We start from the raw sequence: 22,381 nt of genomic DNA, 5'->3' as shown, positions 1-22,381 counted from the left end.
TGAAAAGTAGGATTAAAGGCAATCTTGATAACACTGATATTATCTGCATGGATGGGAATAGGAGTAGGAATCTGGAGGTGAAGATCATTGAGAAGAACTCGAAGCCACAGAATTTCATTACAGACAGAGGACAGCTCAATATCTTGCCTTAATGGAGGACTTGGAGATAGTTTGTTGTTTCTTACACTTTTAGGACATAAGGGAATCACCAACGAAAACACACTGGCCTATGGTAGATCTTCTAGTGTAAGGGCAGCCAACCTAATAAGCATATGCATAGTCTAGCAGATTTAGAGATGATGATGATGAAGAGAAAAAATAGTCCATACGAGACAGTACCCCTGATGTACCTTATGATCCTAAGAATTGCTGTCTTATGGGGCTGTCTAGGAGAAGTAACAAAGTGGCTGACAACTTGAACTGAATAGGAGATATCAGGTCTTGTCATGGTGAGATAAAAGAGGCTCCCAACAAGTTTCCTATACAATGTAGCATCAGGAAGGAGTTCACCACAATCCTTGGATGATTTGAGGTTCACCTCAAGAGGAGTATCCACCTATTTCTCATCAATGAGGCAAGCTATTCGAAACAAATCCATAACATACTTTTGCTGATTTACAAAGTATCGTTAAGGGGAATGACTTACTTCCATTCCTAGGATACAAGTCAGGGAGCCAAGATCCTTCATCTTCAATGCTTGGCTCAAGAGATTCTTGAGTTGGGAAATACCTTCATAGTGCCTGCCTTAAGACAGAGAGAATAATCAAAAGGGCTTTGCATGATAGAATGAAACCTCTCAAACCAAGCTCAAGGTTTTGTCTGGGATTCTTTTTTTTTTCCTTTCTTTGGTTGCAAGTGGATTACTCCTCAGGATGTAGTGAGTCTCTTCAACCCAAATTTCATAAGGCAGACGGTGAAAAGAAGAAAGAGTTATGTGGAAAACAATTAGGGTAGCAGTGGTGTGGACTTCCTAAGGCAGCAGATGAAAAGAGGAAGAGTTACATGGAAAACAGTTAGGGCAACAGTGGTGTGGACTTTTTGGGAGCAAAGAAATGCAAGGATCTTTAATGAAAAGCACAAGTCAAAAGAAGAAATTGTGGATTCTATAAAGATAAAAGTTGCACACTGGCTAAAAACACTAGAGCTCTTCCAAAGTTTTTCAGTGGTTGACATAATAATAGCATGGAATGAAGTGGTACACTCTTCTAAAGAGAAAGATAAAAAATGTGATGGATTGGAAGCCCACAGCTAGCAACAAAGTCAAGATGAACTTCAGTGGGAGCTCTTTAGTGAACCTGGGACTAGCAGGAAATGGTAGTGTATTTAGAGATTCTTCAGGGGAAGTATTGGTAATGTACTCAGGTCCTTTAGGGGTAGGAGACTCAAGAAAGGCTGAGCTGCTAGCTCTGTTACAAGGTCTAAAACTTGCCAAACAAGAAAACCTTCAAAATTTGAAGGTTGAAGGGGATTCAAAACTGGTTATCTCTTGGACTACCACAAGGTGTAATGTCCCCTAGATTTATAGACACACCCTGAGATAGATAGAAAGCCTGGCAAAGGAACTCAATAAAGGCTGAGCTGCTAGCACTGTTACAAGGTCTAAAACTCACCAAACAAGAAAACCTTCCAAATTTGAAGGTTGAAGGGGATTCAAAACTGGTTATCTCTTGGACTACCATATAACGTGTAATGTTCCCTAGATTTATAGACACACCCTGAGAGAGATAGAAAGCCTGGCAAGGGAACTCAATGATTCTTTCATTTGGATCAGAAGGACTGCAAATGGAATGGCCAACTCATTAGCCAAGAAGGGGGTCCATAGGCAACAATTGTTTTGGGCACAATTGTAATTTTTATGGCTTTGTTGACATATTAGTTGTATTGTAATTCCAGACCTGTTTCTCACTCATTATTAAAATTAATTTTTCTTTGCTAATAAAAAAAAAAAGCTCAAGGTGCCTATTTGAGATTATAAAGAGATCTCTTGAGGCGACAAACCATAGTCGGATCCTCACAGTATCTAGGAAGAGGCTTCATAACATTGTTTTCCTTCAATGACCATGAAGGAAGGCATTCTTGACATCCATTTGATGAATATTGCACTGCTTTACTGCTCAGATAGCTAATACCAAGTGTACTGTAGTCATCCTTGCAACTGGTGCAAAGGTCCACTCATAGTCAATCCCATAATCTTGCTTGTATCCTTGTGCAACCAGATGAATCATGTATCTGTCAAGGTTACCATAAACTTCAACTTGATAGAGTGAACCCATCTACTATAAATGATTGAGACATCTGGGGGCATAGGGATGAGGTCCCAAGTATCATTCTTTATAAGGGCCTAAATTTATACATCCATAGCTTCTTGCTAGTACAAAACTGCCATAGCCTACTAATGAATCTTTGGAATATCTATAGATGACAGGATAGCAGAGAAGGAGCTATGGTTGGTGGGAGAACCATAGCGGGGGATCTAGAGATATAAAAGGAACAGAATAGAAGAGAAGGAGAGGATGAAACAGGAGTTGAGGAAGAAGGCTTTGGATTAGTACTTATAGTGTCAAGAGGAGTGGAACTATATAAACCAGTTGAGAAGAGAGTAGAGGTGTGGGCGGCCAATCGCTTCCTTACATACTGGGGAAGAGACTCCAAGAAGGTAGAGGTGGCCTTCATAGTACCTGTAGAATCAAAAGAATGCAAAACAAACACAGGATTAGGGAGTTTAACAATTTGAGCAAAGAAGAAAATATTCTCAAGAAAGACAACATTTCTAGAAATCTGAATCCCCCTCTACAGATATTCCTCCCTTGCACACTTCTAGAATTTCTAGACCACTTGACTGCTATGCTTTTCCTTCCAACTGTAGCTCCTTTTTTGCTATGCTATCGTCTATAAATAAACTGTCATATCAGTAGGTTTTTTCTCATCCTCATTGGCAAGGGGTCCTGGACACTGAGATCTCTACTCTCCTTGACAAATGGAAGCCAGATCCTCCTCATGATGCTTCTGTCATTGGAAGTTGGTGGGTTTATTCAGTAAAGTTGAAGTTGACAACAAGCTGAACCGAAGAGAGTCCATCACCATGTTTCAGGGATGTCGAAGAATGAATCAACCCCCACCCCCACCAGCCTTTATATATTATAATATGTACAATTACAAGAAGGTCCTTATAGGGTTGAAAGATTACAAGAAAGCCCGTATAGGGCTGAAAGAGAGAAAAAACAGAATAAGATAAAATACAATGGGAGCTATTATAATAGGATACATCAATACGCTCCACACTCTCCTTCAAACTGGTGCGACATCATAGTTTGCTAGGAAGAAAGAGATGTTTTGCTCTTGCCATAGCATTTGTAAAAGTGCAACAATCAACATATCTAAGGTCACAAAAGCAAGTGAAATAGAACAAACAAAAAAAGGTCTATAATAAAGTGACAATCCGCTTCAATATGTTTAGTCCTCTCGTGAAAGACCAAATTCGAGGCAATATTGATAGCACTGGTATTGTCAACAAGAAAAGGAAAAGGATAGGAAGGTGAACACCAAGACCATCAAAGAGAGATGACTTGGAGACTGTTGTTTCTTGCATTTCTAGGAAATGAGAGAATCACTTATGAAGACACACCACCTAGTAGTAGAACGTCTGGTGTCTAAGCAACCTGCATAATTAGCATCAACATATGCCCTCAAAAGAATAGGAGGGGAGGAATACAACAGTCCCTAGGATAATGTTCCACGAACATGCAAAATAATCTAATGAACAACAATCAAATGAGGTTGACGTGGGATAGAAACAAACTGACTAAGAACTTGAAATGCATGGGAGATGTTAAGATGAGTCATAGAAAGATAAATGAGGGAGACCAAAAGTTGTCAATAGAGTGTGCACCAGGAAGTAGTGAATCTTCTGTCTTTGATAACTTGACATTCAACTCTAAAGGAGTATCAACCTGTTTGTCATCAATAAGACCAACTAAATAAGATTAGAAGCAGCACCAGACATATAAAATGAACTATGAAGAAGGGATTCAAGTTCTTTAATTCCCTCTTCCTCATCCCCAATCAACAACTGTAGGTTGATGATAAGATTAGAAGAATTCGAGCCATAACCAACAACAACAACAACAACAACATCATGAAATTCTAAAACCAGGCTCAAGGGTCTTGTTCCAGACCAATATAGAAACTTCATTAGTTTGTAGACAAGAGAGGGATCACTACAATACCCAAGAGGAGTTTTCATATACACTGACTTCTATAGTTGGCCATGAAGGAAAGCATTCTTCACATCCAGTTGATAAATGGAACAAGATTGTACAACTGATAGAGCCAAAAGAACACACTGTAGTAATCTTGGCAGCTGGGGCAAACATCTTTTCATAATCAATACCATATTCTTGATTATACCCCTGGCTAACAAGACAAGATTTATATCAGCATAGGGAGCCATCAAATTTCAATTTTATGGTGTAGACCTATCTACTCCCAATGATAGAGGCATATGAGGGTGCAGGCACAAGTGTCATCCTCATGTAAAGCATGAATCTCTGCACCCGTAGCTTCTTTCCAATGAGAGCTACTATTGGCTTGCTAGTAGGTACAATAAATATCTATAGAGGATAAGGCAACAAACAAGGAGTTATAGTTTAAAGGGAAACCATAGTGGTCAGGGATTCTAGAAATGTGAGTGAACAACGGAGATGAACAAAACCAAGAGGGGTATCACTTACAGGCACAGTTGTGGAATGATCTTGAATTAGTAGGAAGGGGGGTCGCAGGTGTAGGGACGGGAGCACACAACCACTTGCGAGAGAAGGAATGTAGTTGATCAAGAACATAGTCATACTAGGCTACTAGCTACCTCAACCCAAAAGGAAGAAGGTGCAATTGACTCCTAAAACAAGGTCCTTACAACACCAAGAACATGTCCATTCTTGTGCTTGACCACACTATTCTGCTAAGGAGCATCTAGATAGCTTCACTGAACTTGTATCCCATTAGTCTTCAAGTAAGAAAGTCTCCATTGATGTTTTCTCTCCCTGAATCTAAGCGAAGGATACGTATACAAGACTAAAACCAGACTTGCACCATGGCATGAAATAGCTGAAATGTTGGGAATCCATGTATGAAATAGTGCACTCATCAATGAATAATTCAAAATACTTATCCTAAATAAGAAATAATAGATACGTATCCAAACATCGGTATGTATAATTCCTAATGAAGAAGTAGCATGCTCAAACTTGTGATAAAATGACAAAGTACGGCTCTAACTCAAACAACAAGAAATACATGAAGTATGAAAAGTTTGCAAAGACGAATTTTTTTTCTTATAAAACCAAAGTCAAACAAAAGCTCTAATTTTTCAGAATGAGGGTGACCCAAAAGTTTATGCTACAAGTCCCAAACATTGTTTCTTTGACCCAAAAAGAACTAGATGAGGAAGAACTGAAGATGATGACTTGACTATGAGAGATATCTTAAACTCCAATATAAGCAAGTGACCCAGCCTACGCCCCTTCCCTTTCACCTTCCCAGTGCATTGGTCCTGAATCAAGAAACCATCAAAAGAAAAAGTAAGGAAATGACCTTCATCAACAAGATGACCTACTGAAATAAGGTTTGTAGTGAGATTGGGAACAAAAAAGTCTTGGTAAGGGAAAAGCAAGTGGAGAGTGAAATCTTAAGGGACAAATCATTACTACCAATGATGCTAAGTTTTTTCACCATTGGCAGTAACAATTTTAATGATGGGTTTTAGTATAATTACTTGAGGGTTCAGGGTAGGCTCCGATCATATGATTAGTAACTCCATAATCAATAATTCAAATAGCAAAAGAGGAACAACCAGAAAGCTCACTGGATAAGCCAATAGCAAAGAAAGCAAAAGAGATAGCAGAGGATAGGGATGAGCATTATTTGGTTAAAACCGAAAATTTCAGTTTCGGTTTCGGTTTTTGGAATTAGAAATTCAGTTAACCGAATTAACCAAACTTTTCAATAAAACATGTAATATATAATATATAATATAATAAAATTAGATTTCATAATATATATTATAATATATTTATATATATAAATGTTATGATATATATATATATAATATAATATAATATAGTATATATTTTTGAAATTCGGTTTTAACCGAAGACCTAACCGAAAATTTTGGTTTCAGTTATTTTGGTTTTCCTCTAATTTGGTTTTGGTTCAGTTTTCATTTTTCTAATTTAGTGTTTAAAATTTTGGTTTATTCGGTTTGGCTTTTAACTGAATAACCGAATGCTCACCCCTAGCAGAGGATATCAGTTGCAGAATTTTCTCTTCACCCAAAGGTTTAGATGATTCACTTTTAATAGAAGAATCAGACTTGGTAGAAGTGATGTCAAAACTATCGCCCTTAGTCACCTAATATGCATGATATGATTCTTCTTTTGAACACTCTTATCTGGTTGAGTAGGGCAATTTGGAATAATGTAAACATGTTTCTTACAGTAAGTACACACATTTTTCTTCTAACAATGAGAAACAATACGATTGAACCCTTTACACTCATAGCATTGAACCATTGAAACATCCTTAGTGGCTGGTTTCTTACTTCCATGTGCAATGAAAGCAGTGTTATCCCCAGCATCAACTAGCTTTCCATCAACTCCCACAACAGTCAAAAGTCTAGTGTCCTCCCTAAGGAGTTCTCCCATCATTGAGTCCAAGTATGGATGGGTCCCTCTGCTCAAGATATTAGACCTGATTATTATAATAGGAGGATACAACACAAATAGGAACTATTATAATAGGGTACATTAATAGAAGTTTGATGGGTGCCTTGAGAAATATAAGGCTAGATTGGTTGCTCAAGGTTACAAGCAAGAGTATGGGATTGACTATGAGGAGACATTTTCTCTTGTAGCTAAGATGACCACAGTCTGTCTTCTCATTGCCACCTTGACGGATAAAAATTGGGTGATTCATCAGATGGATGTAAAAAATGTCTTCTTACATGGAGATCTAAAAAAGCGGTGTATATGAAGCCTCCCGGTTATTTTGATGACCCTCATCTTGTATGCTTCCTTAAGAAGTACCTCTATGGTTTAAAACAAGAACCTTGAGCTTGGTTTGAGAGATTTTGATCCACCACTACTGATACTATTTTCACCTAAAGTTCCTCAAACTACTCTCTTTTCACTTCTCATTGTCCCTTGGGGATTACTCTCTTCTCCTATATGTTGATGATTTTCTTATAATTGGAGATGATTTCATCATCTGCAACAACTCCTCAAGGGATTTCTCTCTTTTTCAGCATAGAAGTTCATCATAACTCTTGTGGTGACTTTGTCAACCAGTAAAGGTATGCTATTGATTTGGTGAAGCTTGCTCACCTCACAGACTCCAGACTGGTTGATACTACTCTAGAGATAAATTTTAAGCTTAGTAAAGATGATGGTCCACTCCATAAAGATGCCACCCTTTATTGTCATGTTGTGAAGAGTATTATTTACCTCACTATGATGCGTACAAATATATCTTTTACAGTTCAGACTGTCAGCCAATTTGTACAGCCGCTCTTTTGCCTCTACATCATCGCTTCAGTTGTCAGCATATGATGATGCTGACTGAGCTGGTTGTCTAGATACTCACAAGTCTACTACCGGATGGTGTATTTTTCTAGGTGACTTATTTCATGAAAGTGTAAAAAATAACAGACAGTCTCTAGTCTTCCATTGAAGTGGAATACCAAGCCATGCCATCAACTTGTAGTGAAATCATTTTGCTCAAGTCTCCTATGCATGGCTTTTGCCTTGATCAAACATCTCTTGTTCCTTTATTAGCTGACAATCTCAGTGCTATCAATATCTTTCTAATCCAATTTTCCATGAGCAGACTAAGCATATTGAACTGGATTGTCACTTTAATAGGGATCTCCTTCATCTCACTTCCTCATGTTTCTTCTAATCTTCAACTGGCAGATAATTTTACAAAGGCTATGACGAGCCAGACAAACCTTTCTTATGGACAAATCAATGCTAAAGAGTGAAGGTTAAAGTTGTATTTTATTTGTATCTTGTACATATTCTTTATTCCTTTTATTCTTCATTCTTTGGTATTTCACTCTTTGTATCTTAAGGGTAGAAGTGTCCTCTATTTTATTAATATAAATACTCTTTGTTTGTGTGGTCGAACTACTGGACACACCACAAATTTGTTCACCTTCCTCTTGTTCGAACTGCATTGACAAAGAGAAACATCACAAGCCAAATCAAATAAAGAAATCAAATGAACCCAAGACCTAAACAACATCCTAGCATTCTAGGAAAGCCAAACAAGGGTGAAAAACAAATCAGCTCCTAAACCTATTGCTCCTTGTCAAACATGAAGTTGTAAGAAACCTTCATCACCCGTTTTTGGGATGTACATGAATCGCAAAATTGTAATTCTGAAAGCTTTCTTTGACTTTCCGCTTTGGTGTCTCCTCAACACCGAGTGCCTGTAATCATCCTTTTTTTATTTTAATGAAAATTTTCTTTTTACTATAAAAGAAACCTTCATCACCACTTGACCATTGCCTCTCCCTATCTTCATTATTTACAAATCCCCCCAACCACGCATAAAAAGCACCATTTTATTTATAAGATAGGTATTGAATTCAAAATGGTGGACTCTCCAGCCAATACAAATTCTTGTATCTCTCCCATGGGACTTAGATCCCACATAATACAACTCCAACCAGAGCTTTCATTCCCATATCTCCACTTGGTTATTATCCTTACAAGCATTGCCTAGAAGAAATGTTTAAAGTCTCCCTCCACCAATTTAAGTTTCTTTGGCTATGTTTTAGATTCTTAAATTTCTATTATCCAATGATTCATATTTGTTCCACCTTTTGTGATCCATTGGTGTTAATTCTTTTAAAACCCTTGTCAAATAGGCAAACTTTTTGCCTGTGTGGCCAACTTTAAATAACATAGTTTAATACTAAGGAGGCAGCAGTATTTCCCTTAGAATAAGATTGGCTCACAAAAGGAACAAGTGTTTTTATCACAAAGACAGTAATCCTACCCTCAAAATTGAACATGATAAAATAAAATGAAGTTATTTATCCATATAACAAAATTGAAATTATTATAATATTAAAAGATCAACATTCATACCAACCTTTGATTTGACAGCTTAAAAGTGACTTGCTTCCACAGAGGTCCACCTTTGCCACCCATAAATGAAAAACGTGCCCTACTCTAGAAACAAACACAAATGATGTAAGAAAACAGAGGTTTTCAACATTACGAGGTGAGAAAACAAAATAACAAGTTTCATCAAATTACTAATTATTGAATGAGTCCAGGTTGTTGAAATGTATACGGGGCATTTTAGTCACTTGTTATATCATTGTATTTCCCCTGTTAAGAATCACTTAACCGGGGGATTTTTGCACTTTCACATATTCTAAAGAAGTGAATAACAGTGCAGGTTGACAAGGAGAAGAAACCCATTCATATCCACTTCCTTTAGACCATTTATCTCTCTTTTCACTTTCTTCTTGTTCCCTACTGTGTAAAACAGATTCCCCTACCATTTTCCCTTCATTTCTCCCCTTTTCCCCTTTATTCTCAGGTTGTAACACAGGTTATAGATGGCTGGCTTGAAAATGAAATAAAGTCTGTATGCTGCATTTCTTTAAAAAGATGTACAATTTCAGGTTATAGGAACTACCCCTTTCCAGGTTTTCTATATCTTACTAGGTAGCTTCCATTATCTTTTATATATGAATATCCATGGACGAAAAGATATCACTTATAAAAAAAAGCTGTCGAGGAGTTTTCAGGAAATCATTAGGGGAGATTACTCAAAAAAAAAAAAAAAACTGTTGTGGCTAACGTAGAAGGGTCTAGGGATGATGCCTTCTTCAATGGTGAAGGGAGCTTTTTGCTTTGGATTACCTTGGCTACTCCCATCAAAGTTTAATTTCACGAAGTCTTTGGCTGGAGGTGTCCCACAGAACCTACTCTTTTACTATTGAAAAGGAGCTTTTTGCCACTGCCTTCCAATTTCTCCATAAAACATCAAGGACCAATAAGAGGAAGAATTCAGGGTCCTAAGTCAATGTATCACCCTCACCAATATACAATCTCTTACCTCTTCTTTACTTCTCTCCCTTCCTGAGAAGATTCTATTGTTTCTTTCTTCCAACAAAGTCCAAATTATTGCTGCTCTAGCACTTCTCCACATGACCCTTCCCCTCTTTTTAGGCCAAATGAAGGTAGAAGGGTCAAAAAGTTTATCTTCCTCCGTTGGCAAGGACCACCTGCAATCATACAAAGAGAAAAGCCATCCCCAAATATTGAGAGATATATTGTATTTAGTTGTATTTGGGTTGTTGGAGGTTACAGAACATATTTGTAATATTGATAAATTCTGGGGACCTGTATGTATTTATGGGAGAAAAGGGGGCTTATGTGCCATTCTGATATAATTTGGTCTTTTTCTTATTTAAGCTAGTGGTTGTGTGGGATTAGGGTTGAGTGAGTGTGTATGTGTGTGTGTGTGTGTGGAGGAGAGAGAGAGAGAGAAGAGTTGTATCTCTTGTTCTCATAGTGGATATTTTTCCTCTTCTCCCGTGGATGTAGGCTACCAAGTCGAACCACATTAAATCTTGGTGTTTTCTCTATTTCTTCCTATTTTCTCCTTGATTTGCTAATTGCTATTCTACTTTATGTCACTTTTGAAATAATTTAGTTATTTATGTTAGGGTTTGTTTGGCTAGTTAAAGCGTTTTTTATTTTCTGTTATTTCTGTTATTGTACTCACTTAAAAAAGGGGCACAAGAGTTTTTTTCCTTCTTATTTCTGCTGCCCTATATAATATAATAGAAGCTGGTGCCACTAATACTGTTCTATTGCTCCAAACCTTTTCTTCTTCCTTTCTCTCTTCAAGTTGCAGAATCTGGGCGGAACAGAGGACTGAATCTGGGCTGATCAAATCAGATCTGCAACTGGTACAACCCTAAAGTTTTATTTCTTCCTTTATTTATTTCCTTGGTCGTGTACCAAGTGGAGAGCGAATGAATCCAAACCACTGAATGTCGACAAACTTTTGTGAGGGTTATACCTTTTTTTATTTGTTGGATAGTGTGGCCCTGTACCTGTGAAAAGGTGACTATAGGTCATAGATGACCTGTTTTCTCTGTTCGTTAGTCTGATTTCATGTGTGTTAGGATCTCTCTTATTGATTAATGCTGTGATGGAACTTACTGGAAAACTAGTAGGCTGGGACTATTCTTCATGCAGATCTGAAATCAGTCTCGTCATAGTTCTTCTTTGGAAATTGGTGCGGTTTTTTGTGCTCAGATTAAGTCCAGAACTGAACTGTTGCGTGTGAAGCTTTTGTCGATATAAGGAGGGATTCTAAGTTGAGAGTTTAGATAAAAAAACTTTGTTTTTGACATGTCGCCTGAGAATTCTGCTACTTCAGAGATTTCAGGGAGCCACAATGGAGTGAGTGGGGGAATGGATATGAATTTCCCCATAACTGTTATTCCCTTTGATGGTCTGAACTACCTTGAGTGGTCTAGGGGAATAAAACTCTACATCACTGCTAGGGGGAAAATAGGATACATCAATGGGAGAGTGAAGGAACCGAAGAACGGAAGTGCTGAATATGATAGGTGGAACCAAGAGAATAGTATGGTGATGCCATGGCTCTTGGTTTCCATCATGCCGTAGGTAAGGAAGACTTTTATGTGGATGGAGATTGCTTGTGAGATATGGGAACAAGCAAAGTCCACCTATTTAAAGCAGAGACACTATGCCAAGATATACCAACTGCAAGCTGAATCCTCTACTTGCAAGCAGGGGGAGAGGAGTCTCTTGATGTACTATTCTGATTTGACATCGATATGGAAAAAACTTGATCACTACCAGAATGTGAATTGAAAGTGTGATGAAGATGCAAAGGCGTATAAGTCACTTGTATCTCAGCAACGGGTCTTTGCCTTCCTCTTAGGGATGAATCCTTCATATGAGTCCATTAGGGTGTAGATCTTGGGTAGTAAAGACTTACCATCAGTACAAGATGTGTATGCCTTAGTGCAGTTAGAAGAGATTAGAAGAAGTGTGATGAATTGTGTAGAGGGGGAGCCAGTTGCCCTAGCTGTCCGGGGAAATTCAGATACAAATGTCGGAGGTGCTTTTAAGAAAGGTGACTCTCAGAAGGGAACAAATGATAAGAGTAAACTTTGGTGCACTCACTTCCAAAAAACAAGACACACTAGAGATAGATGTTGGGATCTCCATGGAAAACCTAAATGGGCACAGGATTTGGGTAAGAAGTCAACACCTGATCAAGGCAACAAACCAAGTCAACAGAATCAGAAAAAGTATAACTCTGCTAATATGGCGTCTCCAGAGACTAGTCCATTGGTAACTTAAGAGAGGCATCCCAGTTCTGACCCTAAGGAAGAAATTATCAACTCCTTTCGTGACCATTTGAAATTGTATGGTAGGACTCTCCGCTAGATGGATTTTGGTCCTACTCCCTTTACCTCTTTCGCGTCTACATCAGGTAACGCTACCACTGCCTTCCATGTGTCATCTCATACCACTGATTCTCCTTGGGTTATTGACTCCAAAGCTTCAAACCACATGACCGGTAAGTCAAATTTATTTCAGACATATAACCTTCTCTCTGGGAGAGATAAGGTGAGACTAGCTAATGGTTCTTTCTCTACCATAACTGGCCAAGGTACCATACCTCTCCCACTCGGCCTTACCCTTTCTAATGTATTGCATGTTCCTTACCTATAAATTTGTTGTCCATTAGTAGTATAACTCACTCCTTGAACGGTTCAGTCACTTTTTTTGTCCGTCTTCATGTGTGTTTCAGGATTTGGCCTCGGGGAAGACGATTGGTAGAGGATGCATGGTGGATGGTCTCTACGTGTTGGAGAATAAACCTGGTTTTGTAGCTACAAAGCCCATTGTCCCAAAGTTGTTTGAGTCCTTGTCAGTGAGTCAGTTACACTGTCAGACGTGTCAATTGAGTAAACATTGTAGAAGTTCTTTACCTTTGAGAAATAAAAGATCTAAATTTCTATTTCATATTGTTTATTCTGATGTTTGGGGCCCTATTACTCTACCCACTGAGGCTGGATATAAGTACTTCATTACGCTGATTGATGATTACTCTAGATACACTTGGGTTTACCCTATGCGATCTAGAGATGAAGTGCCAAAAATTGTGAAAGACTTTCAACGCATGGTGTTCACTCAGTTCCAAACTGAAATCCATATCTTCTAGTCGGACAATACGAAGGAATACTTCCATAGTGATCTCACAGAGTTTTTTGCTTCGAGTGGGTCACTTCAACGAAGCTCGTGTGCCAGGACACCCCAACAAAACGGTGTTGTTGAACGAAAGAACCGCCACCTTCTCGAAGTAGCTTGTGGCTTATTAATTCATATGAATGTGCCAAAACGTTTTTGGATGGATGCAATTTTGTGTGCTACATACATCATCAACTGTATGCCATCTTGGTTACTAGAGTATAAGGCCCCATATCAACTTCTGTTTCCTACAGCTCCGTTGTCCACCATTCCCATGCGTGTTTTTGGGTGTCGTTGCTTTGTCCATAACTTGTTCCCTACTCGAGGTAAGCTTGATCCTCGGGCTATTTCTTGTGTTTTCCTTGGTTACCCTTTATCTCAAAAGGGGTATCGTTGCTATGATCCTACCTCTCGCAAGTACTATGTCTCCATTGGTGTATCCTTCTTTGAGAATCAACCCTTCTTCTCGGTTTCTCCTCAGGAGGAGAGTAGGGCTGAGGAGAAACAGGTGGCTCAAACCCAACTACCTCCTTTACCCAATCCTCCTCCATTCCGTCTCATCAGCCAGGTACATTTGCTCCTATTGATTTGCTTGTTCCTCTCAATGTTGATTCCCTTGTCATCAATGATCTTGATGTTCCTATTGCTAAGAGAAAGGGTGTTAGATCTTGTACCACTAATCATCCTATCTCTAATTTTGTGTCCTATGATCACATTTCGCCTTCATTCTGTGCATTCCTCTCTTCTGTGGACAGTGTCCCCGTTCCTAAGAATGTGGCAGAAGCTTTATCTAAACCTGAATGGACAGATGCAATGTAGGAAGAAATTGATGCATTACACAAAAATGGCATTTGGAAGTTGGTGGATCTTCCTGAAGGGAAAGAACCAATGGGTTGCAAGTGGGTGTTCACAGTGAAACACAAGGCTGATGGAACTGTTGAAAGGTACAAGGCTAGACTGGTAGCAAGAGGTTTTACACAGGTATATAGAGTGGACTATGCAGAGACTTTTGCTCCAGTAGCCAAGATGAACTCTATCAAGATTCTTCTTTCATTGGCAGCAAATCTTCACTGGGAACTTCACCAATTAGACATTAAAAATGCTTTCTTGAATGGTGACTTGGAAGAGGAAGTGTACATGACCCAACCTCCAGGTTTTTGTGCCAAAGGCAGTGAACAAAAGGTGTGCAAGTAAAAATAATCTTTATATGGGTTGAAACAATCACCTCGGGCTTGGTTTAGTAAGTTCCACTTAGCAGTTCAACAGATGGGGTTCAAACAATGCCAGTCAGATCACACTCTATTTGTGAAAAAAGGTGAAGGGAAAATTGCAGCTCTAATTGTGTATGTGGATGACATAGTGATCACAGGAGATTGGGAGGCTGAAATACGGAGGTAAAAAAATTCTTAGCCACTCAATTTCAGGTGAAAGATCTAGGCTCCTTGCGTTATTTCCTTGGAATTGAAGTTGCCCTCTCTCACAAGGGCATCTTTATTTCCCAACGGAAATATGTACTACATCTACTAGAAGATACATGCAAGTTGGGTGTAGAACCAATTGACTGACCAATTGAATCTAATCATCAGCTGGGAGACGATCAGGGAGAGTTTTTGAAAGATGTGAAGAAGTTCTAGAGACCCGTAAGGAGACTCTTGTATTTATCTATGACCAGGCCTGATATTGCTTATGCAGTGGGTGCCCATAGTCAATTCATGCACAATCCTAGGACAACTCACTTTGAAGCTACAAAGAGGATCCTTAGATACCTCAAGATGTTTACCGGAGCTGTTTTGTTGTTCCAGAAACATGGACACTTAAAGGTGGAAGTATATACTGATGCTGATTGGGCAGGAGCAGTTGATGACCGAAAGTCTACCAGTGGGCAATGTGCCTTTGTAGGAGGAAACCTGGTCACAAGGAGAAGTAAAAAACAAAGTGTGCTGGCTAGATCTAGTGCTGAAGTAGAATATAGAGCGAAGCGATGACTCATGGGGTTGTTGAAATCATGTGGATAAGAAATTTGTTAGGTGAACTGGGTTTTGTAGTGAGCAATCGTATGTCACTCTACTGTGACAATCAAGTTGCCATCAATATTGCTGCTAATCCAGTCCTGCATGATAGGACGAAACACATTGAAGTGGACAAGCATTTTATTAGAGAGAAACTTGTAAATGGAGAAGTGTGTACTCCATATGTCAACTCAGAAGAACAACTTGCAGATATCTTCACCAAAGGTCTTCATCATGTGTGACACAACGATTTGTGTGACAAGTTGGGCATGATTGACATCTATGCTCCAACTTGAGGGGGAGTGTTGAAATAATTTAGTTATTTGTGTTAGGGTCTGTTTGGCTAGTTAAAGCGTTTTTTATTTTCTGTTATTTCTGTTATTGTACTCACTTACAGCAGGGGCACAAGAGTCTTTTTCCTTCTTATTTCTGTCGCCCTATATAATATAATAGAAGCTGGTGCTGCAAGTATTGTTCCATTGCTCCAAACCTTTGTTTCTTCCTTTCTTTCTTCTTCTTTCCCTCTTCTTCCCTTCTCTTCTCTACTTCCTCATATTTCAATCGGTTTTATTGCCAAGAGTTACTTTACATGGTATCAGAGAAGGCTGCTCTATAATTTGTGTTTACTCCATGCTCACTCATGAACCTCTGAAGGGCTTTTGAGTTTTTGGTGCATTGACTGAAGATAAAGCAGGAGATGTGAAGGTCTAGTAGGGTTTCCTTTCACAAACAATCTATCTAGGGTTTCTTTTTGGAAGGTTGATACTCACTGCTACAGGGGATCAGACCAGTTTTAGTCCACTTTCTTGGTGATTAGTGATGGTTTTTGACCATCACAACTGCTATGTTAGGTGAATCAAATCCATGAGGGAATGTTGTGACAGAAATATTTCTAGGTTAGTGATCGATGTTGTGAAGGGTTTAATAGTTGTATGATTAGGGGTGCAAATGGATCGGATTGTGATCCGGTCCAATCCTATTTGGTCAAATTCGGATAACCCTTGTTTGGATCAGATTCGGATCACACCCTTATCCGATCCAATATATATTTTATATTTATAAATAAATAAATATATATATAATGCATGCCTATGATATTTATTTATTTATAAATATATTTTTTATATCATATTTGTATAAATTTGTTATATTATCTATCGTTTTTTAATAAAACATGTATATATATGATGAAAATAATTAAAAAATACTTACATTTTTTGTATTTACTTTATCTAAATTACTATATTTATTTTTCTTTTAATAATTTATTGATTTTTAAAGAAAACAAGTTGGATCAGATCAGATCCAAAAATCTGACGTACCGATAGGATTTGAATTCAAATTGAGTCCTATTAGTTCTGATCAGATCCAACATGAACAGTGTCGGACCGGATTCGAATATACCCTGATTCAAATCTGATCCGATCCGTTTGCATCCCTAGGTATGATAAGTGATTTTTGAGCTGTGAAGGTGTTCTGGTTGCTGCTATTTCGTGTTCAGTTGAGGTATTAATCAACTACTAGGAAATTTCTTCGTGTAGTAGTCGACTTCTAGGAATAGGATACTGATAGTAGTCGACTACAATGAAATCTCTTTGTGTAGTAGTCGACTACTAGCCTTAGGTTGCAGTAATTTGTGAGTTGGAAAACAGGCTTTTGATGCGTCAATTTGTGGCTGTCTGTGAGTTGGAAAACAGGCTTTGATACCTCAAGCTGTGGATGTTTGTGAGTTGGTGATGGTTTGTGGTGTGGTGATAACTTTGTTGGTGAGTGTGTGAAGCTCCCGTGGTATTCGAAAACAATGTAGTGATGTGGTAGTTTATGGTGTAATAGTGGATTGTTGGTTAACATGTGAAGCTCCCTTAGTGTTTGAGAAAAGTATAGTGATGTGATAATTTGTGGTGTATTGGTGAATTGTTGCTTCAGAGATCCCTTCAGCATCTCAAGGTTCATGGCTGCTGCTTCAATAGTAAACTTATTTCCATGGAGGTTGCTTCAACATCCTTCCTTGCAAACTCAAGCTGGTTTTCCCACCTTGAGTTTGAGAGGGCGTGTTGAGAGAGATATTGTATTTGGGTTATTGGAGGTTATAGGGTATATCTGTAATATTGATAAATTATGGGACTTGTATGTATTTATGGGAGAAAAAGGAGCTTGTGTAATTCTGATATAATTCAGTCTTTTGCTTATTTAAGCTAATGGTTGTGTGGGATTAGGGTTGAGTGAGTGTGTGTGTGTGTGTGTGAGAGAGAGAGAGAGAGAGAGAGAGAGAGAGAGTTGTATCTCTTGTTCTCATAGTGGATATTTTTCCTATCCTCCCGTGGATGTAGGCTACCAAGTTGAACCACGTTAAATCTTGGTGTTCTCTATATTTTTTCTTATTTTCTCCTTGATTTTCTATTCTATTTTATGGTACTTGACACTAAATATCTGCAGCAAAAGGACAAGAAATTAGCATGTGGAAACAATTCTCTTCATTTGATTTACATAGTGCACCAGTTTGGGAATAAGCACATTAAAGGTCTTTTTTTTTTTTTTTGTAGCATATCCAGAGTGTTAATCTTCCCATGATACACTTCCCAACAAAAAGCTCCAACTTTAAGAGGAATAGGCTGACACCACACTAGATTCACAAGGGAAAGGCTAAGAAGGAGAGGACAAGCAAAGAGATTTCAAATTCCAATTGTGGATTCTAAAGGCTGACACGACACTTCCTTTAGGATGAGGAACCCTGATACGCTTGTCCGGTTTAGTAGGAGCTAAACAAATGGATTCAAGAAGTAGCAACAACCCATTCAGCTCTGCAATTTCAGCATCTCTCAACCCTCTTCGGAACCCAAAATTCCAATTGTGACTCAAAGGAAGAATAGGAGTAAGAAAGTCCAACACACCCTTATTTCTATACTAAGAGACAAAATAAAGAGAAGGAAACAAATTCTTGAGAGCTGAACATCCAATCCAAACATCTTCCCAAAATTTTACACCCTCCCCAGAACATACATCATACCTGTGATAGAACAAGAATTTGAAGAAATTGATATCTTTCAATTGAGAAAATAGTACATATATATACAGCCTTGTAGATACTAAAAAGGAAGAAAATCATACAGCCTTGCAGATACAAAAAAGGAAGAAAATCATACAGCCTTGTAGATACTAAAATAGGAAGAAAATCAAAGAAAGAATAATTCCTATAATCAAGCTATCCTAATTGGGCTAATACTACATATTTACAGCCTATAATTTCGAAACACTCCCCCTCAAGATGGAGCATAGATGTCAATCATGCCTAGCTTGTTACAAATATAAGAAATCTGAGCTCCATTAAGAGCTTTTGTAAAGATATCTCCTAACTGCTCTCCAGTCTTCACATATGTTGTAGAGATAAAGTTTTGTTGAATTTTCTCACGAACAAAATGACAGTCTATCTCAATATGTTTAGTTCGTTCATGAAAAACTGGATTCAAAGCAATATGAATCGCAGCTTGATTATCGCACCATAGCTTCACTGGAACTGAGACTTTAAGACCGACCTCAGTTAAGAGTTGAGAAATCCACATAGCCTCACACGAAGCTTGTGCCATTACTCTATACTCAAATTCTGCACTAGATCGCGACACCACATTTTGCTTCTTACTCTTCCACGAAACCAGATTACCACCAGCAAAAACACAATAGCCAGTAGTGGACCTTCGATCAATCTTGGAACTTGCCCAGTCTGCATCAGAAAAACACAACATTATTGTGACCATGATTCCGATACAGAATCCCCCCGTCCAAGAGCTCCTTTCAAGTAACACAAGATTTGTTCTAAGGCTGCCCAATGATGCACTGTAGGAGAGGACATAAATTGACTTACAAAACTAACTGAGTAAGCAATGTCAGGACGAGTCACTGTTAGATAGTTCAACTTTCCAACTAATCTTCTATATCGTTCAGGATCATCAAAAGCATCTCCATCCTTTGTGAATTGCTGGTTAGGAAGCATTGGAGTACTGCATGGTTTGACTCCCTGTTTCCCAGTTTCTGTTAACAGGTCCAAAACATACTTCCTCTGAGACAGGAAAATGCCTCTTTTACTCCTTGCCACCTCAATCCCCAAGAAGTATTTTAGGTGCCCCAAATCTTTAGTATTGAACTGGCTCTGCAAGAAGGATTTCAAGGATGAGATTCCCTTCATGTCATTCCCAGTGATAACAATATCGTCTACATATACAACAAGTAGAATGATGCCAAATGTGGACTGCTTATAGAAAGCAGTATGGTCAGATTTGCACTTCCTCATCCCAAACCTCTCTACTACCTGATTGAATTTTCCAAACCAATCTCGAGGACTTTGTTTTAGTCCATACAGCGATTTTCGAAGACGACAAACTTTCCTAGACTCCCCCTGAGCAACAAACCCAGGTGGTTGCTCCATAAAAACCTCCTCTTGAAGAACTCTATACAGGAAAGCATTTTTAATATCAAGCTAGTAAAGTGGCCAATCATATGCAGCTGCCAGAGAAATAAATAATCGAACTGAAGTCAATTTTGCCACAAGGGAGAAAGTAGCAGAATAGTCCACTTCATATGTCTGTGCATAGCCTTTGGCCACCAGGCGAGCCTTTAGGCGAGCCACTGATCCATCATAATTAAATTTGACTGCAAATACCCACTTGCATCCAACCGCTTTCTTATCAGCAGGTAAATCGACCAAATCCCAAGTACCATTCTCAGTCAAGGCATTCATTTCCTCAAGCATGGCATCATGCCACTCAGGATGGGATAAAGCCTGGTGAACAGTTTTGGGAATCTCTACAGAATCAAGAGAAGCAACAAACGAACAAGAAGTAGAGGACAAACGATCATAGGTAACATAAGAGGAAATTGGATAAGTACACTGACGTTTACCTTTCCGAAGAGCAATAGGTAAATCAATATCACTAGGCATTGGATCCGATGACGAAGAAGAGACCGGTGCCGGACTTGTCACAAGAGGATTAGGTCGTCGAGAATAAACTTGAGTAATAGGTAGTTTTGGTTGAGAAGGTGGTGGTGGGGGTATTGGAACAACACTAGTGTCTGGACCGGTGATACGATACACTAGTAGATCATCATCCTCTTGTGGACACATAGGTGTAGATGGAGCAGTAAAGAAAGGAAGATGTTCATGGAATGTAACATCAGCTGACACAAGATACCTGTTCAAGAGAGGAGAAAAACACTTGTACCATTTTTGGAGACGAGAGTATCCCAAGAAGACACATTTTAATGACTTGGGGTCCAATTTGGAAACCTGCGGACGAACATCACGAACAAAACAAGAACATCCAAAGATACGAGGTTCAATAGGAAACACAAATTTATTAGGAAACAGAATCTTATAAGGGATCTGATCATTTAGAACAGTGGAAGACATGCGATTAATCAAAAAGCACGCTGTAGAAACAGCATCAGCCCAAAACTGTTTAGGAACATGTGTTTGAAATAAAAGAGCCCTGGCAGTTTCAAGAAGATGTCTATTTTTTCTCTTAACCACTCCATTTTGAGATGGAGTATAACCACAAGATGATTGATGGAGAATTCCATTCTGAGCCATGTAAGTCTGGAAGGAATAAGAAAAATATTCTTTGGCATTATCACTTCGCAATGTTTGTATAGACACATCAAACTGGGTTTTTATTTCAGCACAAAAGGTTTTAAAATGTGAAAGCAACTCAGAACGAGATTTCATTAAATAAAGCCAAGTTATACGAGAAAAATCATCCACAAAGGTAACAAAATATCGAAATCCAGTTTTAGACATAATAGGACAAGGTCCCCAAACATCTGAATGTACTTACTCAAAAGCATGACTAGCTCTTTTATTAACTCGAGAAACAGACGATAGATGATGATGTTTTGCAAACTGACAAGACTCACAATCTAAAGAAGATACATCATGAAACTGAGGAGATAACTTCCTTAACAAAGGTAAAGATGGATGCCCCAACCGACAATGAGCTTCAAAAGGAGATAAAGTACTGAAGCAAGTAATGGTCTGAGGTTCCTGGGTATCCAAAATGTACAGACCTCCAGATTCTCATCCTTTACCAATAATCCTCTTCGTCATAAGATCCTGAAACAGACAATGATCAGGAAAGAATGAGATACAACAGTTAAGAGTACGAGTGAGTTTGCTAACAGATACCAAATTAAAAGAAAATTTTGGTAAACTCAATACGGATGACAAAGAAAGTGTTGGTGTGGGATTGATAGTGCCAGAACCAAGGACAAAAGAAATAGAACCATCTGCTAAGGTGACTGAAGAAGGAAAAGTGTGTGATTGGAAAGTGGAAAAGAGACTATGATTACCTGTCATATGATCTGTTGCACCAGAATCAATGACCCACTGAGAGGAAGAAGAAAGAAGACATGTATTGGTTTTACCTGACTCAACAAGGGCAGTGATGGACTGAGAGGAGTTCTTTAATGCCTCTTGATACTGGTAAATTTCGCAAACTCATCTGCAGAAATTGTAGTGGTCTAATCTGACGATGGATGAGGAGCATCACTCGTAGTTACAACATGAGCTGACTGAGACCCAAAAGACTTCTGGTTTTTCTTTAGCAATTTCTGGCAAGTCCTTTTAGTGTGTCCCGGTTCATGACAATAGTAGCAAATTACTCCCCCTATGGCCTGAGTTCCAACATTCCGACCACTAGTACTGCCACCCCTACTACTATTCTGAGAACGAGACCGACCAGTTGATCCACTATTCTGACTGACAAGTGCATTAGGTTGTTGTATAGGTGAGGTATGTGTTGAGTGTCACCAGTAACTGCCATATGTGCATTTCCTTTCTTATTCTTCAATCTGGTCGGCACAAGATGTGGGTGAAGCTTCCAGCAAGTATCTCTTGTATGCTTTGGTTTCTTACAGTAGTCACAGACTAAGTCCCTTTTGTCTTCCTTCTTATTCTCATTGCCATTCTGTTTAGGTTTCACAACACTTACCATAGCAGACTGATCAGACATGAGATTCTTCATCATTACATTCCTCCTACACTCCTCTCCTGACACAAATGCATATGCTTGG

The 22,381-nt window shown here is 38.6% G+C and overlaps 1 protein-coding gene across 4 annotated transcripts in view; it reads right to left on the bottom strand.

Annotated features, from left to right (window-relative positions):
- The window catches only part of EMB1997 (para-aminobenzoate (PABA) synthase family protein), a 115,588-nt gene that overhangs the window by 40,165 nt on the left and 53,042 nt on the right, over positions 1-22,381 (bottom strand). For all 4 annotated transcript variants that reach the window (XM_088958575.1, XM_088958576.1, XM_088958577.1 and 1 more), the window contains exon 10: positions 9,151-9,230. In XM_088958575.1, the coding sequence (XP_088814701.1) occupies positions 9,151-9,230 (80 nt within the window). The remainder of the gene's footprint in view (positions 1-9,150; positions 9,231-22,381) is intronic.

This window comes from Nelumbo lutea, chromosome 8 (genome assembly GCF_056320005.1).
Source record: "Nelumbo lutea isolate HS-2025 chromosome 8, American lotus-T2T, whole genome shotgun sequence".
Lineage (NCBI taxonomy): Eukaryota > Viridiplantae > Streptophyta > Magnoliopsida > Proteales > Nelumbonaceae > Nelumbo > Nelumbo lutea.
Note: the sequence above shows the minus strand (reverse complement) of the source record. Positions and strands in the feature narration are given on the sequence as shown.